Here is a 23,133-nt window from a genome sequence, read left to right as displayed (position 1 = left end):
AGAGAGTCACACCACCTTCCACTCTCAAGTTTCCAGTTTCAAAACTTTCTAACCAGCTAGTATTATAGCCTTGGCCAAGGTGCTTTTATTTTCTGTTGGCCTACAGTGATGCTTCGGGTCTAAAATGTTTAAGTGGATGATCTTAAAGTTCTCCTTCTGCTCTAGGATTAAACGATTCAGTGCCTCTGCCTTTTGGCTTTAATGGTGTGTTAGTAATAGAGCGCTTCGTCTTGTTCAGCCATCCTCTCTTACCTACCATTTATATTTTGTGAGAAATGGGTAGGGTGCCCCTAGTAGCCAAAACAAACATTGTTACAATAGAGAAACTACCTGGCCTTAAGCTGAACAGTTAAATCTTTCCTCTTCTTAAGAATATATATCTAGTGACTACAGAGTGGAGATACATTGAATTTTCCCATAAGGCGGGTAAATGTAGTAAATGCATTTCTAAGATATTACTGTATCTTAATACCTAGAAGGAGAATTGAAACCAAACAGACCAACATGCCCTTTCTCTTTCAAACTGGAAGGAAAGAGGACAGTTGGCTGTTTCCAGTGACATTACATTATCTTGTTAATGAAAAGCAATCACAGAATGATCAGAGGAAAAGTAATTTCATCTCATGGGCACTCCACCTCTCCTGATGAATATTCAAGGTAACATTAATGTAACATTAATTTGTTACAAATATCATTTTTCACAAAGTTCACCCTGTCTTTATTTTACAAGCTATCTATTGGTTGTACTAAACATACTTATTTAAAATGTCATAATAAAATGTTAAACTTCAAGGTAAGACATTTGTTCACAAACTTTCTTTATCCATTTTTCCAAATTCAAATAACTATCTCCTTGTAGACTGAATTAGATTAAAAATCCCATCATCAAAAGGAAGCCTTTTTCAGACTGTGCTTTTTTTTCCCTCAAATATAGTCTCTGAGCTAGATTATCATTCTATCCAGCATCATAGCATCTCACTCCTGGCTCAGAGCAAAAGCATCCTCATTCTGGGAAAGAAGTGCTTCCAAGTAGATAGGTGCTTTCTCTTCCATATGTGATTGTGGTACAGCTCATTAGTGTTGCTGTGGCAAAGGGCTCTCATTTAAGGCCAACCAGCACATTCTATGGTTAGCCAGAGGGTGCCTATTAAATAGCCTTTCTTTCCCTCTCTGCTTATAAAACAAAACTAACCAGGGGATGAAGGGAAGATGGATGCAAAGGGGATGTGCATTTGGTTTGCTCAAGTGCAATGCCTTCGGCAAAACATCCTCACTAGAATGAATTTCCTTGGGCAAGTCCTATTAGCCACCTTGCTTTCTAAGCATCTTGGATTAACCTGTCTCAGGATTTCTTTTTTTTCTACCTAAAAGTGTCAGGTATAGCCTTAGGATAGAATGTACTGCCAAGCCAGACTACCAATCAGAGGTGAGTAGTGATTTTGAAATATGCCAAGGTACTGGCAGCTCCAGATACATGGAATAGAAAACGAAAAGGAAAAGAAGATATGGAAGATTGGTGAGAAAGATGAGAAGGAAGAAAGATGCGGGGGGTGGGGGGGCGCGCTCGAAAAACAATGGGAAAGGAGCATATGATGACCAGTTTCAGAATAGAAAATGTCACTGCATTCACGCTATGGGTATTTGCCTCACAACACTGAGAGATTCATTTTACCACCAAAGATGCAAAATCGAAATGGGTTAATGAAATGTCACGGAGTTCAGCTAGCCAATCAATCTCTCACAAAGGCTATGGTTGGTCTTCTCACTTCAATTAATACCAGTGTCCCATCTCAGGCTTTGGCCTTTTCATGGAAGTTGGCACAAATCTGCTTCTTAACTGATGTACCAGACCCAATGACTAAAACATGGATTTTTCTCCCTTTCTAGAACGGCTCTTCTGTCGTCCCTGCAAGATTACGAGGAACCAGAATTAGAAATATCTGGGCTAGGAAACTGCTTCACCCTTACAGGTGTTGTGAAACAACCTCCTTATCTTCTTTTTCCCAGAGGCCAGGCTGAGCGACACTGAGCCAGAGGTACAGAAAAGAAAACTCTCTAAAGCAATTTAGCCAATTTTTCTTGTACCAGGAAAGTTGGAAATCATGTCTTGTTGTCAAGATATGAGTCTCAGAAAACCCAGGGTATGGGAATAAAATTACTTACAATTCAGACTTGCAATGAGCGGGGAGGGGTGATCAGACATTTAATAACTAACTTTTCCCTTGCTCTATTTGTTCATATGAAATGAACTCTAAGACCAGCTATGAAACCAGTTGTCTTGCCTTTTATTTATTTTTGCTAAGTTTTGTTTTGAAGATCACAACATGGATGATTCTAGCTTCCGATACTCTCAGCAGAGTAGTTTCATATGTTTTTATGCTAGAATTTTTCTTCTAACACAGAAGGCATTTCTAAGACTTGGAAGATGAAGTGTTGGTCATCATTGGTAATAATGTAAAGAGCTTTTAAACACTGAATTTACTGTCAAAATATTAAAAGACATATGATAATCTAAATCAAGCCCAACATGAATATACAGGGTAACATTTTCTTAATAAGCTTACACAGGTCTCATTTTCTTTTTCTATTAGAAAAATGCAAAGAATAGTGACTAGACATGGATTCTCAATTTTGTCTTGTTATAGTTTCTATTAAGAGTATAAAACCCTAGTGTAAGTTTAATGCTCACAGTGAGAAGTATCTGTCCATGTGCAGGGATTACATGGCAAAAAGGAAATGAAAGATTACATGATATTTGAGATCTGTCAGAAAATTTAATGCTAATATGATAAAAAGAGGTTGTTTGGGAAGTGGGTAGTATGAAGCACAAACACCGCTCTATGGTCTAAGGGATGTTTCATTTTCACTTTCATCTGTCTCTCATCTAGGGAGGATGCAAGAACAAAGGGAAGGTGTATGGAATATCCTATTTCTGGCCTGAAAATAAAGACATTCAGCCATCTGGGAATAGACTTTTGAAAGAGATAATACTTATTTGAAATCTCTACTATTGATATTCAAAGAAACTACTTCAAACATGTCACAGTTCTGATACCAGGAAGACTGTGATCTCAAATTTGGTAAGGCCATTGCTAGGTGTTTTCTCAATTTCTTCACTTACACAATAAAGGATTGCAATGTGCTGTATAAATTTTGGCCCAACTCTCTCATCTTAACAGAATGAGAAGGCAGCGATTGAGTTGTAAAACGTATGCAGTGTCACAATGGAAATTAGAATATGAGGCTGTTTCCGAGTTTTGTGTTTGGCCTGGGGGCAGGGGGTGAGGGAAGAACAATGTTGCTTGTGTTTTTCTGCTGGATTAATGGAAAGTAGAGATGTCCACAAGAGAAGACACCTAGCAGAAGTCTTAGGATCCCTATCATTGAATGCATAGCTTTCTGGCCAGTATAAAGTGATTCCAGTGAAGATAACACAATCATGGTTCTCAAACTTGAGTGTACATGAGAATCGTGTGTGTGTGTGTGTGTGCGCGCGCGTGTGTGTGTGTGTGTGTGTGTGTGTGTGTGTGAGAGAGAGAGAGAGAGAGAGAGAGAGAGAGAGAGAGAGAGAGAGAGAGAGAGAGAAAGAAAGAAAGAGAAATATTCTGCTGCTCCAGTACTTGGAGGTTCTGACACAAGTCCCAGGTTGGGCCTAAGAACTTGTATTTCTATCAAGCTTCTAGGAGACACTGAGGCCACTCCTGTGATCCAGGAAACACTTGCTAAGAGCCATTGGAGCACAACGATGGGAGGAAATAGGGATTCTCTGAAATCCTTTCCTTAGTTTATTTTAATCAGGAATTTATACTGGTATAGATATATTTACATATGCATATGTCTAAATGTATACATATGAATGAGAAAGTGGGAAGGTAGCTTGGACTCATCGTTTAATAATAGCACTGTGTATTTTAGATATTGTTATTATTGTTATTAATCAAGGCAGAAAGACACAGGTAATAATTGTGAATTAGGAAACAGCTTTCACTAAGGCACTGTCCTTAATATTTGCAGGGTGTGAAAAATGTTAGTATCCCTGTATCGAATGATGATCTCTGATCAAATTTGAGAATTGATCTTTAGTAAGAAACAAACATAACAAAACAAAAAGGGTCATGGGACACCTCAGATTTCCACTCTGCAGACACATTAACACAAACATGCTCATTTAACCTCGACTACACAGAAAACTCAAAAACTGGCTTTACTACCTTCTCAAGTTGGCTTTAACAAATGATTTTATCCCCCAGAGACAAAATAGTTATTTTCCTCAATCATTTTAATATCAAAATTATCATTTACATGTAGGCTGTGTCCATTTTCCACTATGGAGTTATCCTCCATAGGCAGCCCCCACCCTTACCTCTTCAACACCTCCAAAGTCTATTTGGAGAATTTTATTTTTTCTTACTGAGCATTGAAGGGGTTTGTTCTCTATTCCTCACCTGTCAGGCTTACTGCTCCATTTTAATGCGGCAAAAAAAGAAAAAGAAAAGCTAAATGTTAGTTGGCCAATGGTAACAAGAGTAACCATGACAACCAAGATTTAAAAACTAGTGCTCACAAGCAAGGATACATAACTGACACATATTAGGAAATGATAGTGTATCAAAATACTTAAAGGCCTCTAATCATGAAGTAAATGGAGGACATGAGGTTGCACTGCTGAATAAAAATGTGTGTATGTGTGTGCGCGCTAATAATGTATGATCACTTTTCTCCATCACCTACAAAAATACTGCCACAGTTAATTATATCCCAAGAGGTGTTTGATGATGGAGATATAATTTCATTTTTACAAAACATGCCATGAGAAAACTACTAATGTACTTAATGAAAATACAACAGCATTTCATAAAAGAAATTCATTCATTTGAAATAAAGAGTCTTCAGTTAAGAGGTACACTATTGCTTTAATGATATGGAATATCTGCAAATTGCATTGAACTGCACAAAAATTTTCACAATTGAATACTAGACCACAAGGTAATAAAGTGGCAGGAATGATTTCTTCAGACATCTCTTGACAAGTAAGGTAATCATAAATCTTTTTTCCAATAAAGGATTAAATACATTTTCAGTTTGGGAAAATACTCATCATTATAAATCTACAGAGCATGACCCATCAATACAGCTGGGCCAATCCAGAGAAGCATTTTATTACCAGCCATTGAAAAGACAGATATTTTCCTCAACAAAGAACGCAGCTATCTGCAAACACATCTACTGATACTCTCACGTGTGATAATACATTTACTGCTTAAATAACACTATTGTTTTGGTGGAGACTATGACCTTTCCCTGAAAAGAATCCAAACAATCTGCATTTTGAGGCAAATTGCAAAGTACTTAGTGAGTTCCCACTGCAAAGAAAAAGGTACTAAGTCCTTAATGCCAATGAAATAAATACCCATATTGCTGAAGTATCTGGCACTATAATATAATCCAGTCCATCTCTTTAAAAAAAAGAAAAAGAAAAAAGAAAAAGAAAATCCACATTTAAGTTGTACAAACACACACATAAACACTGAAAGATGGAGATAATTTAAAACCTACTGGTTAATTCTTTCTATTCTTAATTTTAAAGTGATTTATCAGTGTGCTAACTTAAAAATAATCATATATATATATGCTTCTAACTTGCTCCTTTTTTATCCAGGACTATCAGAAAATCAGGAATAGGAAAATCTACTCCTTTGGATAGAAGAGAACCACTTAGTGAAATACCAGTTTTATGTATTAAAATGCTGCTTGGGTAGTCACATAAGTAGATGTATAGTTAGTGTACAAGTCATTTCCTCTTCTATGAAGTGTCAGTTTCAGCACATATGTGAGTACATATTTAGTGAAAATATCTAAGTTGGAAGGCTAAATTTAAATTATGGCCAATGGTTTTATTAGAGCTCTTGCCAACCAAGATAAAGGTGATGGAATAAACAAGTGGAGGGAACCAGTTTATTGCATACTCATCGACCTGTATAAATTCAACTACTCCATGTAGATCTGTGTCATGCATTCCACCAGGCACTAGGGGCACAACAAGGAATAAGAGTCCTTGACCCATAGTTCAGTCATACCAAATCAGAGAGTGGGTAATCACAGAAATGCAGTAGTTTTTCTTACAGGTAGGAGAAAAGTACTCTAAGGGCATAGAAAAGGGGATCGACCCTAAGAAAGCTTGAACTGGTAGAGAGGAGAGGGGAGGAGAGAGGCATCTCGAAGGACTTTGACCTGTCAGGAAGCTTCTTAGCTCACTTCTAATGGATGAGTTAGCTGGGCCAAGAGGAGTGGCTGGATGTGATGGGGGAGGCCTTAGAAGCCTTGGCAGGGGGCTGCGTGAACACCAGAAGGCAGGATCCATTGGCAATGTCCAGTGTGGGCTGGTGCAGCAGCATATTTAACAGCATCTCAAGATATTGATGACAACTTGGAAATATATGTAGAGTTGACACAAAAAGAGAAGATTAAAGAATCAAAGCCGAGGCTGGAGCTGGGGAAAGCTGGAAAAGTCTCTATTTCAGTCACATCTACTTCAGGGCTTTCATGAAAGTACCTTGAGATGGGGGTGGAAAGTATCTACTCCCTTTGCCCTGTGTGTTCAGGCTAGACTGTTCATGCCGCACACATGCTTCAGATTTCTCCAACCTCCTAACTCACACTTTCTTTTTTTCCACAGTATAATACACACTTCTCATCTATCCCTAGAAGCTTTTTCATAGAGTCAGGTTAGTATTTCATTCTTAAATATTTATTTTATATATAAATAATTCTTATAGAGTTCTAGAACTAAAGACTGAAAAGCCTTATACATGTAACAGCTGCACAGGGCGGATGAATACCTAAAAACTTCCAATTGCTTTGTGAATTATAATTTCTGAATGTGGATGGATAAAGGCAGGCTAGATTCATGCTTAACATATACATGCCAGCACATGGCAAAAATAATATAGTCCTAGTCCTATTACCTGTTTTTTAAAATTTTCCCAGATTATAATATACTATTATTGAAAAAGCCCTTAATTATCTAGACAACCTTCCAGGTGTATAAATGGGAAAATCTAGGCCCAGAGTGCCAGCATGACTTTCTACCCTGTGTGGCCAGAACTGAGATTTGAACACAAGTCTCTCTTGTTCAGTGTTTTTCTAAACCTTCCTACCATCTTACCTCTGAAACATACATTTTAAGTCACTGTCCATATTGAATATGAAGCACAAAATTAAAAAGAAAAAAAAAACCAATACAAAAAAATTTGTAGCATTAAAAACCTGATAAACATTTTAATTTTCTGATCCTTCAGAAGGTATTTTAGTGCCCTTACAAAGTTTCACTGACGGTTTTGTTGTTATCTATGAACAAATTACTAGAATAAAAACAAAATCAAATTAACAGAATGAAAGGTAAAGAATGAGCTACTTCCATATTAATATAATTAGTAAGTCTCAAATCCTTCTCAGACGACTGTGTAAAATATACTTCTTTATAGGAAATATCAAGTAAACTATTCCTAGCCACAGGCCTATTACTAATGCAATTATCTTGTAAATAGGTGCATTTAATAATGGGGATTACTAAGACAATGTGAATCAACACTATTTTATGCTCATTCTTTTCATAAAGCATCAGTTACATAGAGGAGAATAATAATTTATCAAAAATTATAGTAATAACAATAAAGATACTTTCGATTCTGAGCCATTATCAATGACCTGTGTATAAACTAAAAGGCACCTAAAAAGAGGAAATGAAGTATTTATTATATAATTAACTCTGTTTGAAACACATGCTATAAAAGAACTATTCACTGGGTACAGAAGATTTCCTCTTGAACTGCCTCATGATAATCAAGAAGGACATTGTTGGGTCTACTTGAATTTCAAGTCAGGAATGTTCTTTACTGCTGAAGCAAGCATTTCTATTTCAGAAATGCTTCATGGGCCTTCAGATGGTTGGCTAAATATACTTAACATTCGAGGATGTGTGCATTTTCCAACAATTGCATTAGACGATGCTTACATATGCACACACTAAAATGCAACTCTTAACAGAGTCTTAAAGCCTTTAAATATGATGCCTCTTTTTGCAGGATTAGGAAAAATTATAAATTAGTAGTTTTTTCCAAACACATGCAGATGAACAAAGGAAAACTTAATTATAAATCTTAAAAATTATCAGGGTGTAAAACTTCTATTTCTTTCCATTTAAACAACTGATTCACAAATGCCACACAGATATCTGTTAATGGTATGACTTAAGTATGTCATAATGAAACACAAGTTGAAAAATGGGCATGCATTCTGTTCATTTTGAATAATCAAAAAACATTATCTGATATAGTCTAGAAATGCAATTATTAACAGGCACTTGCTTTCTGATCACCCATGGTATGATGTGACCATTTGAACAAATATTTACCAGAAAAGAATGAGAAATGAAGTAGAATTTTACTTTTGCTTTTTTAAGATTTTTTTTTCTCTCTTCTAGTAATTCCTGTAGCACATAAACAGGAAAGGGCACCAGCTTCTTGGACTTGGACATGTTTCATGATTATTCTGAGGCATGTTGGTAGCTCTTGCTTCCTGCCCTTATCTTATACAGGAGTGAGGTGATAAAATATGACAGGCTCCGTGAGATACACACTAACAAGACATGGGCTGGGATGGAAAGATTCAAGCCAGCAGCTGAAAGGACATTTTTGCCTTCAACCACTAGCTTTCTCAGCAATTTCAGGATATGGATAATTGAATGATGGGAGTGATCAGGGAGAAAAAAAATAGTGATGGATTCCCCCCACCCCTGCCCTTCTTTCTAGCTCTAAAGTAAGATGGGCAATTTTATGGGTTATGGTGATAAACTTTCTCATTTGTCATTTTTCCAAACCTCTGTGTTAGAACAAAAAACAAAACAAATAAAAAAAAAACTGAAACACAGCCTCATAGAGAATTTTTTCCAAAAGAGAAGTATCCTGACAAGTTTCTAAGGAGTCAAAATGAGAGGTTATTAAAAAAAAAAAATCAGCCCATTATAGGAACATAAGAACAAGAGTATAAAGATAGACATAAGTCACATAAACACCAAAATGGTAGCTATGTGGGTAGGAAAAAGAATTAGAGGCAATAATCAGAGCAAGTATCAAAATGAGAACACTCTCATTTTGAGAATATTAGGGAGAGAGAAGTCGTTCAGAGTATAAGGAGGGGATCACCTTCGCCGAGGCATTCCAAGACATGGTATGCCACAAAGGAAAATGGGAAGAAAGGTTAAAATCATATGGAAATAAAATTTGGATTGAAAGAAAAAATTGACATAAAGGGAGATAATTCAGAATTCAGTCATTCTAAATGTTTTAGAAAACATATTACATTGAATTGCTTATTTTTTAAAATTGTTGTTTGTTCTTTTTAGTTATGCATGATGGTAGAATCTACTTTGATATATTTAAACATTGACTATATCTTACTGTAATTAGGATTATGTATTCATAATATTGTAATTTTGAGTAAGAGAAGGTTTAGGGAAGGAATTACAATGTGCTTTATACAAGAGTCTGGGAAGTAAACTGGGAGGGGAGGGCAGGGATCTGGCTTATCTAAAATATAGGCAAAAATAAAATTGAAAAAGAGTGGAAGATAAGAAAAGATTGGGAATATATGAATTATCTGTACCCTTACTGTAGTCAGGTTGATATTCGGGAGAGTAAGGACTGAGGTTGTACTTGTTAAAGTAGGAAAATGATACCTTCTCACGCCCAGTTCTCAGTCACAAATGATAACTTAAAAAATAAGTGGAATAATAGAATAAAAGTAAGAGAGAATGTATCCTCTCTCTTTTTTTTAATCCTTCATTGTTAGCTACTTTTGCCAAATCTTGAAAAAACAGCTACAGAAAAAATCTTTCAGCACCTAGCAAATTACACTTATGAAATGGATACAAATGTGCAAAATTGTAATAGTGTTTGAAAAATATGTCAACATTGAATAATTAACCACCTAAAACAAACAAATGAAAACTTGCATGGAATGGTCTGCAGTGAATGTACTAATATCTAAAATATCAGAAAAGTTGCTCATTCTAAATAAGGCAGTGCAGAAAATTCAGGCTGGGATACATTCCTGGAGGACAGCAAAGGTACGGACCACAAATTGAACACCATTCAAAACAGTTCAGTCTTTATGTTTTGTTCTACCTCTGATGGAAACGTTTCCCCAGCAATCATAGGGTTACATTAAAATGTTCCTACTAAAATCAACCACATGGTGACCACAGAACAATGATCAAGTCCTCAAAATTAGGCAGCCCTCAAAGTTGCAACAGAAATATTGAGCAAACCTACCTTTTATAAAGAAGAATAGCAATGACAATGCAGATGATAAAGACTACTGCAAGGACAGGACCTACGACCCAGATCAAGCCTTCTTCTTCATCTGTGATGGGCTGTGGATCCAGATCCATCGACACAACAGGGTCAGAGTAGGGGCTGGTTGCATACATCTTCTGAGGAAAAACAGAGTCTGTTTTAGTTATCAAATAGGGTCTTTCTGGACTGTATTTTGCATTAGAAGGATTTCCCCCCCAACTCCAAATTTAGGACATAGTGAATTTTATGACAAATGGATAAAGCAATTGAAGTCAAATACAGGATGAAATCAATCAAATGAAGGAGGAAAGAGAAGGGAGAAGAAAGATGACGGAGAAACTGACAGTCTTGTGTGATCAGTTTCCTTGCAGAGTGAAATCTTACAACAAAATCACTTTGTGGTATAAATTACTTCATTGGTACTTCTCAGTGGGATCTACATACAGAATATTAAATAATTTAATGAACCATAAATACCAATGATTAACCAGTCCCAACAAGTCCAGTGAACTTTTACATTGTGCCAATGTGTGAGAAGCTATGTGAAAACCGAGAGAGTGAGTTCTAGCCTCAAGGAGTGACAGGGTAAGTATCCCTAATTCAAAATTCTCAAATGCAAAAGTTTCTGAGCAATTTCACATTTTTGGATCAGGTACTTTAGATATTTGGATAATACAGTGAAGTTAGTATAAATATCCCCAAATCCAAAAACATCTGAAATTGTCAACTCTGCCAGTCTCAAGTATATTCAATATGAAATACTCATTCTCTATCAACCAAAAAGGCCACAGTTAAAAGGTACATATACAGAAAAATAAGTCAGTACTTTGTCAAGTATTTAATTATATCAGTGCTTCTAGTGCTATATGTTGTTAGGCCAAATGATGGACAAATCAAGTCCACAATTTCAGGAAAGAAATCCAGTACCCAAATCATTGGTGCAAGATGTACAGAGCTGATGACAGCTTTCTTAAATAGGGAATTTTTATAACTTGAAAAGGGTTTATTAGTTCCTAATTGATTTTAAGTGACTACTTCCTGGTATGCTTGTTTTTAGCACACAATTGATAATAAATATAATTTAAAAAATATTTACTTGGTGAAGGAATGAACTGAAAGTTTGTGAACTTTCTACAACATTCCATTATGTTCTGTCTCATTTTCGCCTGATTTTAGACAAGCATTCTCTTGAGTCTGTCTCTTCATATTGTCCCTTTCCTTTTCCTTCCCAGTCTTTCCAACCCAACCCCACTGGCTGCCCTGCTTCTTATCTCTTCTCACCTAAACATGACTATTGGTGCTATTACTTATTTCCAAATCTAATTCTCTTCATTCCATTCTTACGCCTTTTCAGATTTGCTACAATTGACCAGGACTTTTTAAAAACTCCTGCTCTGACTGTTTTAATTCCCTAATCTTTCCAACTGCTCAAGTCCGATTGAGTTAACTGCCCCTGTTCTATGGGCATGCATTCTTGGGCTCTGTTCTCCACCACCCTAGGATGTTCAGATCATCCCTCAGTGTTCACTACCAGCCTCCTCTGTTCAGATTACTTCTTTACTAGAGTTACTAAACTCAGGAACTCATAGTAAGTCTCAGACCCTCATTTCCAGTTGTCTCCACATGCATGCTCAAATGAGGAATTGCCTGCCTGATTTCACTTCCTCCCAGACAGAACTTTCTCCCAATTCCCCAATTTCTCTTATACTGTCAGTATCTATGAATAGAGACTACTGACATTACCTATCAGTGACCCTCAGGTCCATCTGTCCTTTTTGCAGCCTCATTCACACCATCTTTCTTTAGGACCTCATTCATGTTCTCCTAACCACACCAAAAATGTCTCCCTTTTTTTCTAATACTCATTACTGCCCTAAACTACATAAAACCTTCAAGACAAATAGATAAAGCAACTGGTTACTACTAGATAAAACCTACATACCTTAGCATGGCCCTCAAAGGCCTTTGTTTTAAATTGTCGCAGCACATCTAACATATTCCATCAGATTGAGCTACTACTCCCCAAATGCTCTATTCTTGTTCTTTAACTCTCCACAAGTTCCACAACATTTAACTCCTAAAATCCAACTAAGGTGCCACTTGAATACTGCCCCCTTAATTGGAAGAAATCTGTCATTCCAAAAATTACATGTAAAAATAACAAGTTGATCACCAGACTCTTTTTAAAATTTGGATACACCCTTCACTTCTTTTAATGAAAACAAAAATTCCTGAAAGAGAGATTTATATACTATATTTATATACTATTTGTGTATATAAATCATTATTACCCTATACATGTATGATGCTTAAAATGGCTAGCACAGAGCTCTGCAGTTGGTGGGATCTCAACAAATCTTTGCTAAATAAAAAGCTCCAATTCAAATGGCTGTGATTATCAAAGATATGAGTGTATATGCTCCTTTATGATCAGTAAATATATTTAATTTTTAACCTTCATCTTTTAAAAACCCCATTTCAGGTATATATTCTGCAATTTAGTATAATGAGGTCATCAGACATGTTCAGACAACACATGCCACATTGAAATCTTGATTTTACTCCATTTTCTTCACTTACTCAGGAAAGAGATTGCCTCAATTTCCAGATTTTTTTTAATGCATCAAAAGATGATGAAAAGTCAGTATATATTTACAACCTGCTCAGAAAGAGCTCAAATAAATGTGAGGGAAGGAGGGTAGGTGGAATAAAGATATGTGGTATAAGGATTTACACAAAGGACTTGGCAGAGAGACTATAATATTCAAGAAACATGATTCTTTATATAAGTGTGTTTGCTTATGCAGTTGCCTACTCCATTTGTAGGTCACACTCAAAGTGTCTGTAGAAGCAAAACATGTTGACTTAAAATTCTTTCCCAGAGCCTTTGAGATGATAATCTAGGTCAATCAAGATGGAATTCTAAGCAAAGGTCTTCCCAAAGCACATAGATTTCCAACCCCAGTCAGGAAACACAGTCATGTTATAACAAAAAGAAAGTAAAGGCATAAAATGATACTAGTCTCATGAAAAATAAGATGTGTTCAGTGGGTGGCAATAATAGTTTTAACTTTATACTACTCAAAAATAGTTCTCTGGTATTTTTTTGAATATGAGGCAAAGGATTGGGGAAAAGCACCTGTCCTTACTAGGAAGAGACATTTTGTCTCTGCAAATTGCCAACCCACTCTTGGAGTGGTTATGCACATTACTTACCAACAGTCTCAGAAATCTGAAGCTTAAAAAATGATGACTTCACTGCACACATGATACTACTTGGATACAATTCTCATCTATAAAGTAAATGCTGGCCTGAGCACGTAGGAACCATAGGGAAAACACTGTTTTCGTGGAGAGCAATATCAAGAACCAACTTAGATGCCCTTCAGCTGATGAATGGATAAAGAAAACGTGGTGTATATTCGCAGTGGAATATTACTCATCCATAAAAAAGAATGAAACTATGGCATTTGCAGGTAAATGGATGCAACCAGAGAATATCATACTAAATGAAATTAGCCAATCCCCCAAAACCAAATGATGAATGTTTTCTCTGATAAGTGGATGGTGATCCATAGTGGGGGGTGGTAGGGAAGAATAAAGGAACTTTGGAATGTATAGGGGGAAGTAAGTTGGGGGTGCCAGGGTGATAGAGATGGAAAGGACAATAGAACGAGACAGACATTATTACCCTATTACATGTATAATTATACTACTGGTGTGAATCAGCACCACGTACATATAGCTAGAGGAATGAGAAGTTATGCTCCATTTGAGTACAATGTGTCAAAATGCATTCTGTCATGTATAACTCATTTGAACAAATAAAAAAGAAATATGGTGGAGAAAAGGAATAAGATAAATTTTGGGGAAAAGATCTTCATCCTACAATTAATAAAACTGAGATGACACAGTAAGGAAAGGAGTGGACACATCAGCATTTGGTGACCCACTTAAACAGGGGGAAAGGGTTGGGGAGACATCAAGAGCCAGAGTGAGAGAGCGTGCAGTCCGTTTTGTTTGTATGATCAGATGAGCTTTCCCTTCTTTGTTGGGTTCTCTGATCTACCTACATGTTCTGAAAGTGCTTTCTGAAACGTTCATAGAGCTATTTAAAGAAAATTCCTCTCAAGTACCTAAGTCTTATTTTTTCTCTTTTTAAAGAGAAAGATGATTTCCAACCTCCCATTTCCCTTGATGTTCTGCCTTAAAAACTTCAACTGGAAAGAGAAAGCGTATCTGTACATTAAAATTCCAGGAAGGCCGTCACATCGTTTTTGAAATGACATTTTGCGTACAAAGGTAAACCAGGCTGCCTTTGTGTTTTGACTTTCCACGGGGGAATTCCTTCAGTGGTTTGAAGAGAGGCCCCACTGTACGCGCTAACACCTGATGTGGAGAAACCTTTGATACACTGAGGGCTTCTTACATGCAGAAATTGACTGGCTCAATGCAGTTGCCACGCCTGTCAGACTCGGGCCCTGATTAGAAAGATCCAGTCTGCAATATGTATGTTAAATGTTAATGTGAACTGCCACTTCAAAACCCAGCCCCCTTCCCATCTACAGTTTCTCTCCATTTTTTTTTTTAATGTTCAAAGCCACTGAAGCATAAAATGACATAAGAGCAAGATGAATTACATAAAAGAAGACAACTCATTATTTAGAGTACCTTAGGAATTCTCCCTTTTATTGAATTATTTTCAAACTTCCTTGGCTTTTCACTGACAAAGCCACTTGTAAAGTGCTATAATTAAAGAAACTGGTTGTGCTTGCCTCTTCCTAGACAGATCTTCCGGGGAAGCTGGCCAGAGGAACCGTGGCCTCACTGGCAGTTTTATAGGAGAATAAATGCAACCATTTCCAAAGTCAATGTTTTCAAATATTTGGAAATATATTATGTGGACTTAGAATTTATTAGTTCTTACTGAAATCACAGAGGCTAATATCTGCCAGGTATTATGTCAGATGAGAAAAGTAATTTTTTTTTTTTTTAAATACCACTCTACGTAGTTGAGGGAGGAAGATTGTAAGCGATGGACGCAACACTAGGACATAGGTGTTACGTTGACAGGTCTGGAAATCCATGTCCTGGCATTCTCGTACTTCACATAAATGAAGCTCACCTAAACTCCCTGTCATCAGAGACAACTTATTTCAACTGCAATCCCATGCAGTGTACTAGAAGGGCAGGCAGGCTGTTCTTACACTTGGGTTAATGACAGCTCAAGAGAAATAATTAGGATGGATGTCCCTACATGGCCCCAAATAACCACCTAGTATATATTGGCCCAACTGTGTAAAAGTACCCCAGCAAATAGATGTCATGATAATGAACTTACAGACTCTGCATGCTCCATCACTGCTAACACGAAGAAGACATATTCTTGACCACTTTGGAGCTGCTTGTTTGTAAATCCGCCATAATGTTTGTCATCCCCCAGGGTGAACTCAGTGGGAAGGACATCAAAGTGAGCGGCAATATATGGCTTTAATTCAACTTCTCTCCCGTAACGGATGCTTCTGCGTTTCCTAGATATCTCCTTAAGCAGCTTAAAGAAGAAATGAGAAACAGAAAAAGAACTGTAAACAACAATAACCCACATACTGATAGTTAAATGGGAGAAATTAATTCAGTACTGGGAACAACCCAAATTCAATTTATCCACATTTCATGTAGCGATGCCAGCATCACTAAATCTCAGTTCTCTCCATACTTCAAATGCTTGTCTTCCTGTTAAATAAGATATTGGACTCCTCTTGCAAGGGCCAGGCTATAAACACAGGGCAATTAGATCTTTACTGGTAGCTCATATCATTTCCTACACTAATGAAATTCTCTCAAAGGGCAATACTGCATCATAACTTGTCTAAGGAGAAATGGCAGCTTGATTCATAAAAGCCTTGTTTTGTAGGAGATTTATTAAACAAGGAGTAACCTCAGATAAAGTCATCTAAAAGTCTAACTATTACCACATTTTTGGAGAGTTTAATTTTCAATTATGAGATCATTTATATGATGTAAATTCCCTCAAAGCAACAGAAGAAATATTTATTAACTTTTAAATTTATAATATATATGTTTGTAATATAAATAAATTCTGAATTTATGTATATTAAAAGGGGCATTGTTATTCACTTAACTGTTCATGACTTAATTTGTCTCCCTGATTAATTTGGGTGCAATTCATCACATTTTGTCATGGAACTCATTTTTTTATAGAATCCAGTTTTCTGGGAGTTTGTTGGGTAACATAGACAGGGTGAATAGAAATCAATTTCAATATTATGTTGAAGAAAGCAAACACATATATATACATTAAGATCCCTCATGAGTTTCTAAAAGAAAGAATTTATTTTTAGATAACGTGTTGTTTCACATTGCCCCCTTTATTAGGAGAAAAATCACATTAATGATATGACAACTGATTTTAAAATGATATCAAAGCTATCATTAGCTTCTTCCACTACATAGTATTTCACCAGGTTTAACAGGAAATAGGTCTGTTTCAGTCTGGAATGCTTTTTGAGACAAGCAACAATTTTTTAAAGGTATATTAGAGAGAATTTTTTTTTCATTATCTGTGCAGAAAACACAATATATCTGAGGACAAACTGGAAAAAGATTATGCACCTGAGGGTAAACCCTGTCCTTATCTTGATAGACAAAATTAAAGTATTTATGGAAAATTTGCAAGAAAAGTATTTATATCTCTTCATTTTATAAATGAATAGGATATAGTAAAAACCAAAATAGTGACAACTATTTAGTATAAAGAGATGTTGTCATAATCAAGGTCAGGATTTGGTGCTGATAAAGGCCTCAGACTCTATCTATGAAAAACACTGAATTTGTCCAGTAGGAATCTGATGTTCTATAGTTTCTTCTACACTCAGACTTGCAAATGGGCTCAGCTGATTCAAAATTATACCCTCAAAATGGAGAAAACAGTCTTTTCATTATATAGATAATTTTTGCCCATGTTATTTGTCAATAATATCTAATTTATAATGTTCTAAAATTTTCTGTTAAATTTGAATTTATTGATGCAATTAAGATTATGTGAAATGTGAGCTGTATGAAAAGCATAGTAAACTGGACAATATCTGTTTAGCAAATGTGAACCATCTGATGATAAATTCAGAGAAATTGACCAATTATGCACCAATTGGTTAGTAAAAAAGCAATGGCAAAAATTTAATACTATCTTTTAAGTTCTGTTGTGAAATTTAGGTTTGTTTTTAATCATGATAATAACTATCACTAAGAATTTTCTGGACACCAGGCACTGTTCTATAAGCCCAAAGATGCATTAAGTTCATTTACTCTGTATAATAACCCTATGAGGTAGGTTACAATCATCCCCACCTATAGATGAGGAAACTGGGACATAATAAAAAAATTGCAATGAATGAAATAAAATTACTCCCAAGAGATTTTTTTCCAGCCTTATTTTTACTTGTGGTTGCCCCAAATCAAGAAATCAAATGCTATGTTTAAGCTCTGATCACCTATTTGTTTTCACTTGGTCTGTACTTAGACACATCGTTTTTGTGCACTTGCTTTCATTAACACAGATGGACGTGTTATTTCCTTTCTCTGGATTCTTTTAACATGCTAATTTAAAAAAAATCTGTTGTCAAATATTCAACATAATATTATACTTGAAAAGTCATTAGAAAGGTTATTGTCGCTGTGCAGCAAATGATGACAGCCATTGCTTTGAGGACAAATGCACTGCAGATGAGCTGAACAGCATCTTCAAGTTGGTAAATCAAAAACATTTACCATCAGTTGTTTATGTGACTGCATCCTTTCTTCTACTTCACTGATCAAACCCTACCTTGATTTTATTCATATTTCAGATGAAGGCAGCTGTCATAATTCATCCATATCATTGTCATTCCCATAAGAACCTTTTGCTAGGGTTTATTTAGAAGATGTAGAGAAAGTGCCTCAGAATAAAATTTTTGAGTATTTTGGTATTCCTTAGGTCCAATGCAGTCATTCATTAATGCATTGGACCTAATAGAACATCACCCTGGCCCTGTAGGTTGCTCTAAGCTCTGTAGAAAGCTTCCTGTGTTATACTCTAAATGGCTCAAGTGAGCTCAGATGACACCAAAGTTAGACAGTATGCTGGTTACAATCACAAAAGTCCGTGATATTTTACGACAAGCCTTTGAAGTACAGTGCAACGAAAAGCTTATGATATATTAGGTGACCTGCTCTCAATTAAATATAACTAACATTTTGGGAGTCATTCTGCCCAAAATTCATTTCAACTATCAATGTCTGCTCTGCCCAGTCTGACCTTGAGAACAGGAGTTCCAGTCTATGAATTTATCATGTGAAGAGCATCTCCAGACAAAGAATAAAAAGAGCTCAAAAGATAATTTTTAGAGTAACTCTGTTTAGAAAGCCTCTTTCAATTTTTTATGGGCCTCAATGTGAGGCATACATGTGGAAATCCCCTTAGGCCACCATTCTATTCGATGATATGGTTCCAACAATTTGAATTATAGGCCTTTCTGAAAAATTACTTGGTCAAATACATTTAAGAGAGGAATACTGCTTTGTCCAACTTGGCAGTACCAAGCTATAGATAAAATTACTACAATGCTTTTATTATCCATGATAGGGTGGGAAAATCCTGTCTGCAGGGATCAGAAACTGGATGAGTAAGCAGAAAGTGAGGCCATAGCCTACTTTCATTTGTTCCCCTCCACAATAGTTACAAGATGTATTGGAGGTAATTCCAGAGATATATCAAGGGCTTTAGTTCTTTTATCAGAAATAATTTTCATTTTCCAGTCAATGCATATCTTATTTCTTCCACCATTAATTCTACAATGTGGTCTCAATTATATCAGTAAGAAAAGTGGGAAACAACCCATCCTGACCCAAAAATTTTGAATTAATAAAATGTTCTCTATCAAGCTATTATACAGATTAATGCACCACAACCTACAGGATGATTAAAATGACCCTTTGTTAAGGGAACCAGCAGCGCAGACCTGTAGAATTTAATTGCAAGAAAGTTCAATGTCACATAGCTCTATACTTTAATCCATTAATGTTGCTGTGCATTTTAGAGGTTAAAAACTGGCTGTAAAAGAGATTCACTTTCTATTACTTATTATCAAATGGCTTCACTTCTAAGGCAAGCTTATTATTTAAAAGTATTTGATATCATTTGCCTTGGATCTCAATACCTTAAAAACTTAATATATATATGTATAGAGATTCACAGGATCTACAAGTTGCCTTTGCAATTCCAACTAAAATGTGATGGTGACAATCCTGGAATTCAGAAAAAACCCTAATAAGATCATAAATTATTTCCCAGGATTATCTTATTAGTCATTTGCAAGTAATATCCTGTCTGGCTTTGAAATCCTTACAAAAAGCTAACTGATCATTTTGCATCTTCAGATGTAGGATTACTCTTCCTCCACTACCATATGATAATAATTTTATTTATTTAGCATTAATAGAAAAAATTAACTTGATAACTTATCTAAATTACTTCGTAGTATTATTGAAATGATGCCTTGTTTTATACCCCCATGACATCTAATCACTACATGACACAAAAACATCAGTCTAACCTTGAACTAATCTCACCTTCTGAACTTGATCAAATTTAACTCAAAGTGGATGTTGATGAGTCCCCACTTCTAGAGATGACACACATCTGCCAGAGAATGCTAACAGTCCCTTTTTGTCAAATCAAAGTCTCCTTTCTGTAGACATGTTTGAAATAAAAATCACCTTCCAGTAATACAGGTAAGGAATTTAATATTTTCGTTGCTGCATTTGTACTAATTTGACATAGAGAGAATACCTAGAAATAACAGGCTGTGCTCTAAGATGTGGCCTATGTTGTAAATAAACCCAATAAATTAAAATCTTCTATTTCCCAAAAGGGCATCTGGGTATTTGCCTTATGAACTTATTCAAAACAGCATTTCATTAAAATAACAAAGTCTCTCCTATATTTCAAATATGAATCCTAGTCATTAACTTTCAGTGGCCCTCTGGGGATGTGGCCCAATACCCAGGTCTGTAGTTTTATCATGCAAATAAAATATGTCATAAATAAGTCTTCTATTTCACATTATGTATTAACTTTTTTAATGCTCTTTTTAAAAAAGAATTTTCAATTAAAATGCACCTATTTTTAGATTTTAGAAATTAAAGTCATATTACTTAATTATTGCCATATTTTGTTTTACATTTCCTTCTTTGCTCAAAATTTTGTGACTTGTTTCATTTTCCTCTGCAGTTACATGTACTTTTGATTCTGAAAAACCTATAGAATACAGAATAAGGCAAACATTAACTAATCAATAGAATTCTGTAAGAAACTGGTCAAGACCACATATTAGGTCAAATGAACTCTGCTGCTAAAGTACAATTTAGCATTTGTAAGGGCCTTCGCAACTGTCAAACGAATGATGGCCCTTGAAATTCATATCAATGGTCATTAAGTCTTTGCTGACAATTTATTTCACCTTCCCCACTTCTACATTATGTTTTACAAGGGGCAAAATATTAAGGCCAACAATGATTAGACAGGTTGTAAGCTTTATTGCAGTTTAATGTCTTTTAATTAAAGCCCAAGGATCTTTGTTGGGATCCCTAGAGTATAATATGATCAGAGCATTGAGCCACCCGACCAGCCAGATGTGCAGAAGCCAGCACCTTCATTAGATGCTGAAAGCCTCCATAGGGAAGAGAGGATATTTAAATAAGTAATGAAAAACACAGCCAACGAAGATATAGTTACCTCATCTAATTCCATTTCATCTGGACTCTCCCATGGCTTGATAAATTTCCCACGAGATTTCTTCAAAGGCACAATTATTATGTAGTAACCTCTGCAAAGAAATGGACGGGCAAAAATAAGATTAGTTCAGAGGGAAGAGAAAATAGATGTGCCCTTCAATCTTCCACAGACCAGTGATTGAGAATGAAGGCAAATTATGGATATGGAGTGACTTGTCCATTTCTTACATCAATGACAAATAACCACCTGTTGTTCAATTTTAAAAACAACATGGATAGACATTTATGTGTGACTTCAATGATCTTGTATGGCAATATCACCATGGCTGACTACTCTTTATTAGGCATCATAAACAGAACAGGCACTTGTTGTTAAGACCCTGGTGCTGGACACATACAAGGATAGTATATTGAAATCTACCACCACAAGCTGCTAAACAAATATTTTTTATGACATCAACTTGTAACAGGATATTTTTAAAAGGGGGTGGTATATAAAGAAAATTACTCTTGGTTTCCACAGATATCTATTATTTTGTTTATACAAACCAAAAATACTTTTTGTTTGGATACAAAAATTAAAAATAAAACTTACTCATCTGAAAAGAAAGTAAAATGCAAAATCTCTAATCTTGCCTATCAAACTATAAAACTAAATACTGCAGAATTTCTAAGATTTCTATGTAAAGGGCTTCAAATTAGGTCTCAACACAATGATATCTATAAGAAAAGACAAATGTAACTGAGACCTCACACTGAAAATGGTCAACTAAAATTTAAGTGTTGTCAAAAGCCACCTGTTAAAAAATAGATATAGGTCACTAGTCAAGTTACTAGAGAATATATCCTTCCCTTGCATTCATGTTTAGGGACTTGCATGACTACATATGGATTTGGAACATAGTAGATAAAACCTACTAACACATTGATCACTTCCTTCTTTTCAGGTATTATATTAAATGCATACACTTGTTTTGCCTTCCTATAGCACAGTCCCTTAAGTACAGTCTAGACATAAACTCTAGGCTGTAAGAGCAGGTCACAAACAAAAAGATCCAGAAAAAGAGAGAGTAAGGGGATTTAAACTTTTTCAATGATCTCTTTTTTACACTCACTCCATGCATCATAACACATTTCTGGAGAGCTCCACAAAGTTGATGTAGATTTATTGGGAAAGTGAAAACACACACATACAACAGAAGACAGTCATATACCTTTGAGAAGAGAAGGTTGTCACAGGGGACAAAGCAAAGAGGGAAAGGGCACTATCAACCCTGAGCTGCATGGAATCGAAGAGAACAGTAGCAGCCACAGGAAAGCCTCTTTTAACTCATCCCAAATTCTCAACAAACTCAGCAAAACTTTAGCACTATTGAGCTGTTCCCATGAATACTGTCTAGAGCTAGGCTGACCAGTATAGTAATCTCAGGCCCCTGTGGCCACCAAGCTATTCAAATGTGGCTCCCCAGAACTGAGATGCACCCTAGTTATAAAAGACACACTGGATTTTGAAGTGTTAGTAAGAAAAAAAGAGAATGTAAAATATCATTGACAGGGGCAGTGGTCGTGGCTCAGTGGTAGAACATTTGCCTGGCATGTTTGAGGCACTGGATTTGATTCTCACCACCACATATAAATGAATAAAATACAGGTACATTGACAACTACAAAATACTTTTTAAAAAATATCAGTGACATTTTTATAATGGCGATCATAGGTTGAAACAGTAATAATACTCTGAATTGGGGTTACATAAAATGTTATTAAAATTAATTTTACCAACTTCTTTTTGCTTACTCTCTTTGCAACTATTAGAAAATTTAAAATTTCACAGGGATCTCACACAATGCTTGCTGATAAGTGCTACTCTAGAGTGTTCTTGTGAAGAATATGGCACTTGGAGATATAGCTGGCCCAGAATTTAGGCTCCACTACTGATATGCTGGATAGTCTTAGGTTTCTTGTTTAACATCCCTGAATCTCAACC

The 23,133-nt window shown here is 35.8% G+C and overlaps 1 protein-coding gene across 5 annotated transcripts in view; it reads right to left on the bottom strand.

The window, feature by feature from the left end:
* Positions 1-21,260, bottom strand: part of LOC144364715 (receptor-type tyrosine-protein phosphatase delta-like) — a 34,023-nt gene extending 12,763 nt beyond the window's left edge. For 2 of the 5 annotated variants that reach the window (XM_078036777.1, XM_078036780.1), the window contains exons 1-3: positions 21,148-21,260; positions 15,697-15,906; positions 10,332-10,492 (exon numbers count right to left, since the gene is read on the bottom strand). In XM_078036777.1, coding sequence (XP_077892903.1) covers positions 10,332-10,492; positions 15,697-15,906; positions 21,148-21,162 — 386 coding nt within the window. In that variant the 5' untranslated portion in view covers positions 21,163-21,260. Of the gene's footprint in view, positions 1-4,445; positions 4,461-10,331; positions 10,493-15,696; positions 15,907-21,147 lie in introns of all 5 variants that reach the window. The other 3 variants (XM_078036779.1, XM_078036775.1, XM_078036776.1) reach the window with 3 other exon arrangements.
* Between the last annotated feature and the right edge of the window lie 1,873 nt (positions 21,261-23,133).

This window comes from Ictidomys tridecemlineatus, unplaced genomic scaffold (assembly GCF_052094955.1).
Source record: "Ictidomys tridecemlineatus isolate mIctTri1 unplaced genomic scaffold, mIctTri1.hap1 Scaffold_4833, whole genome shotgun sequence".
Taxonomy (NCBI): Eukaryota; Metazoa; Chordata; class Mammalia; order Rodentia; family Sciuridae; genus Ictidomys; species Ictidomys tridecemlineatus.
Note: the sequence above shows the minus strand (reverse complement) of the source record. Positions and strands in the feature narration are given on the sequence as shown.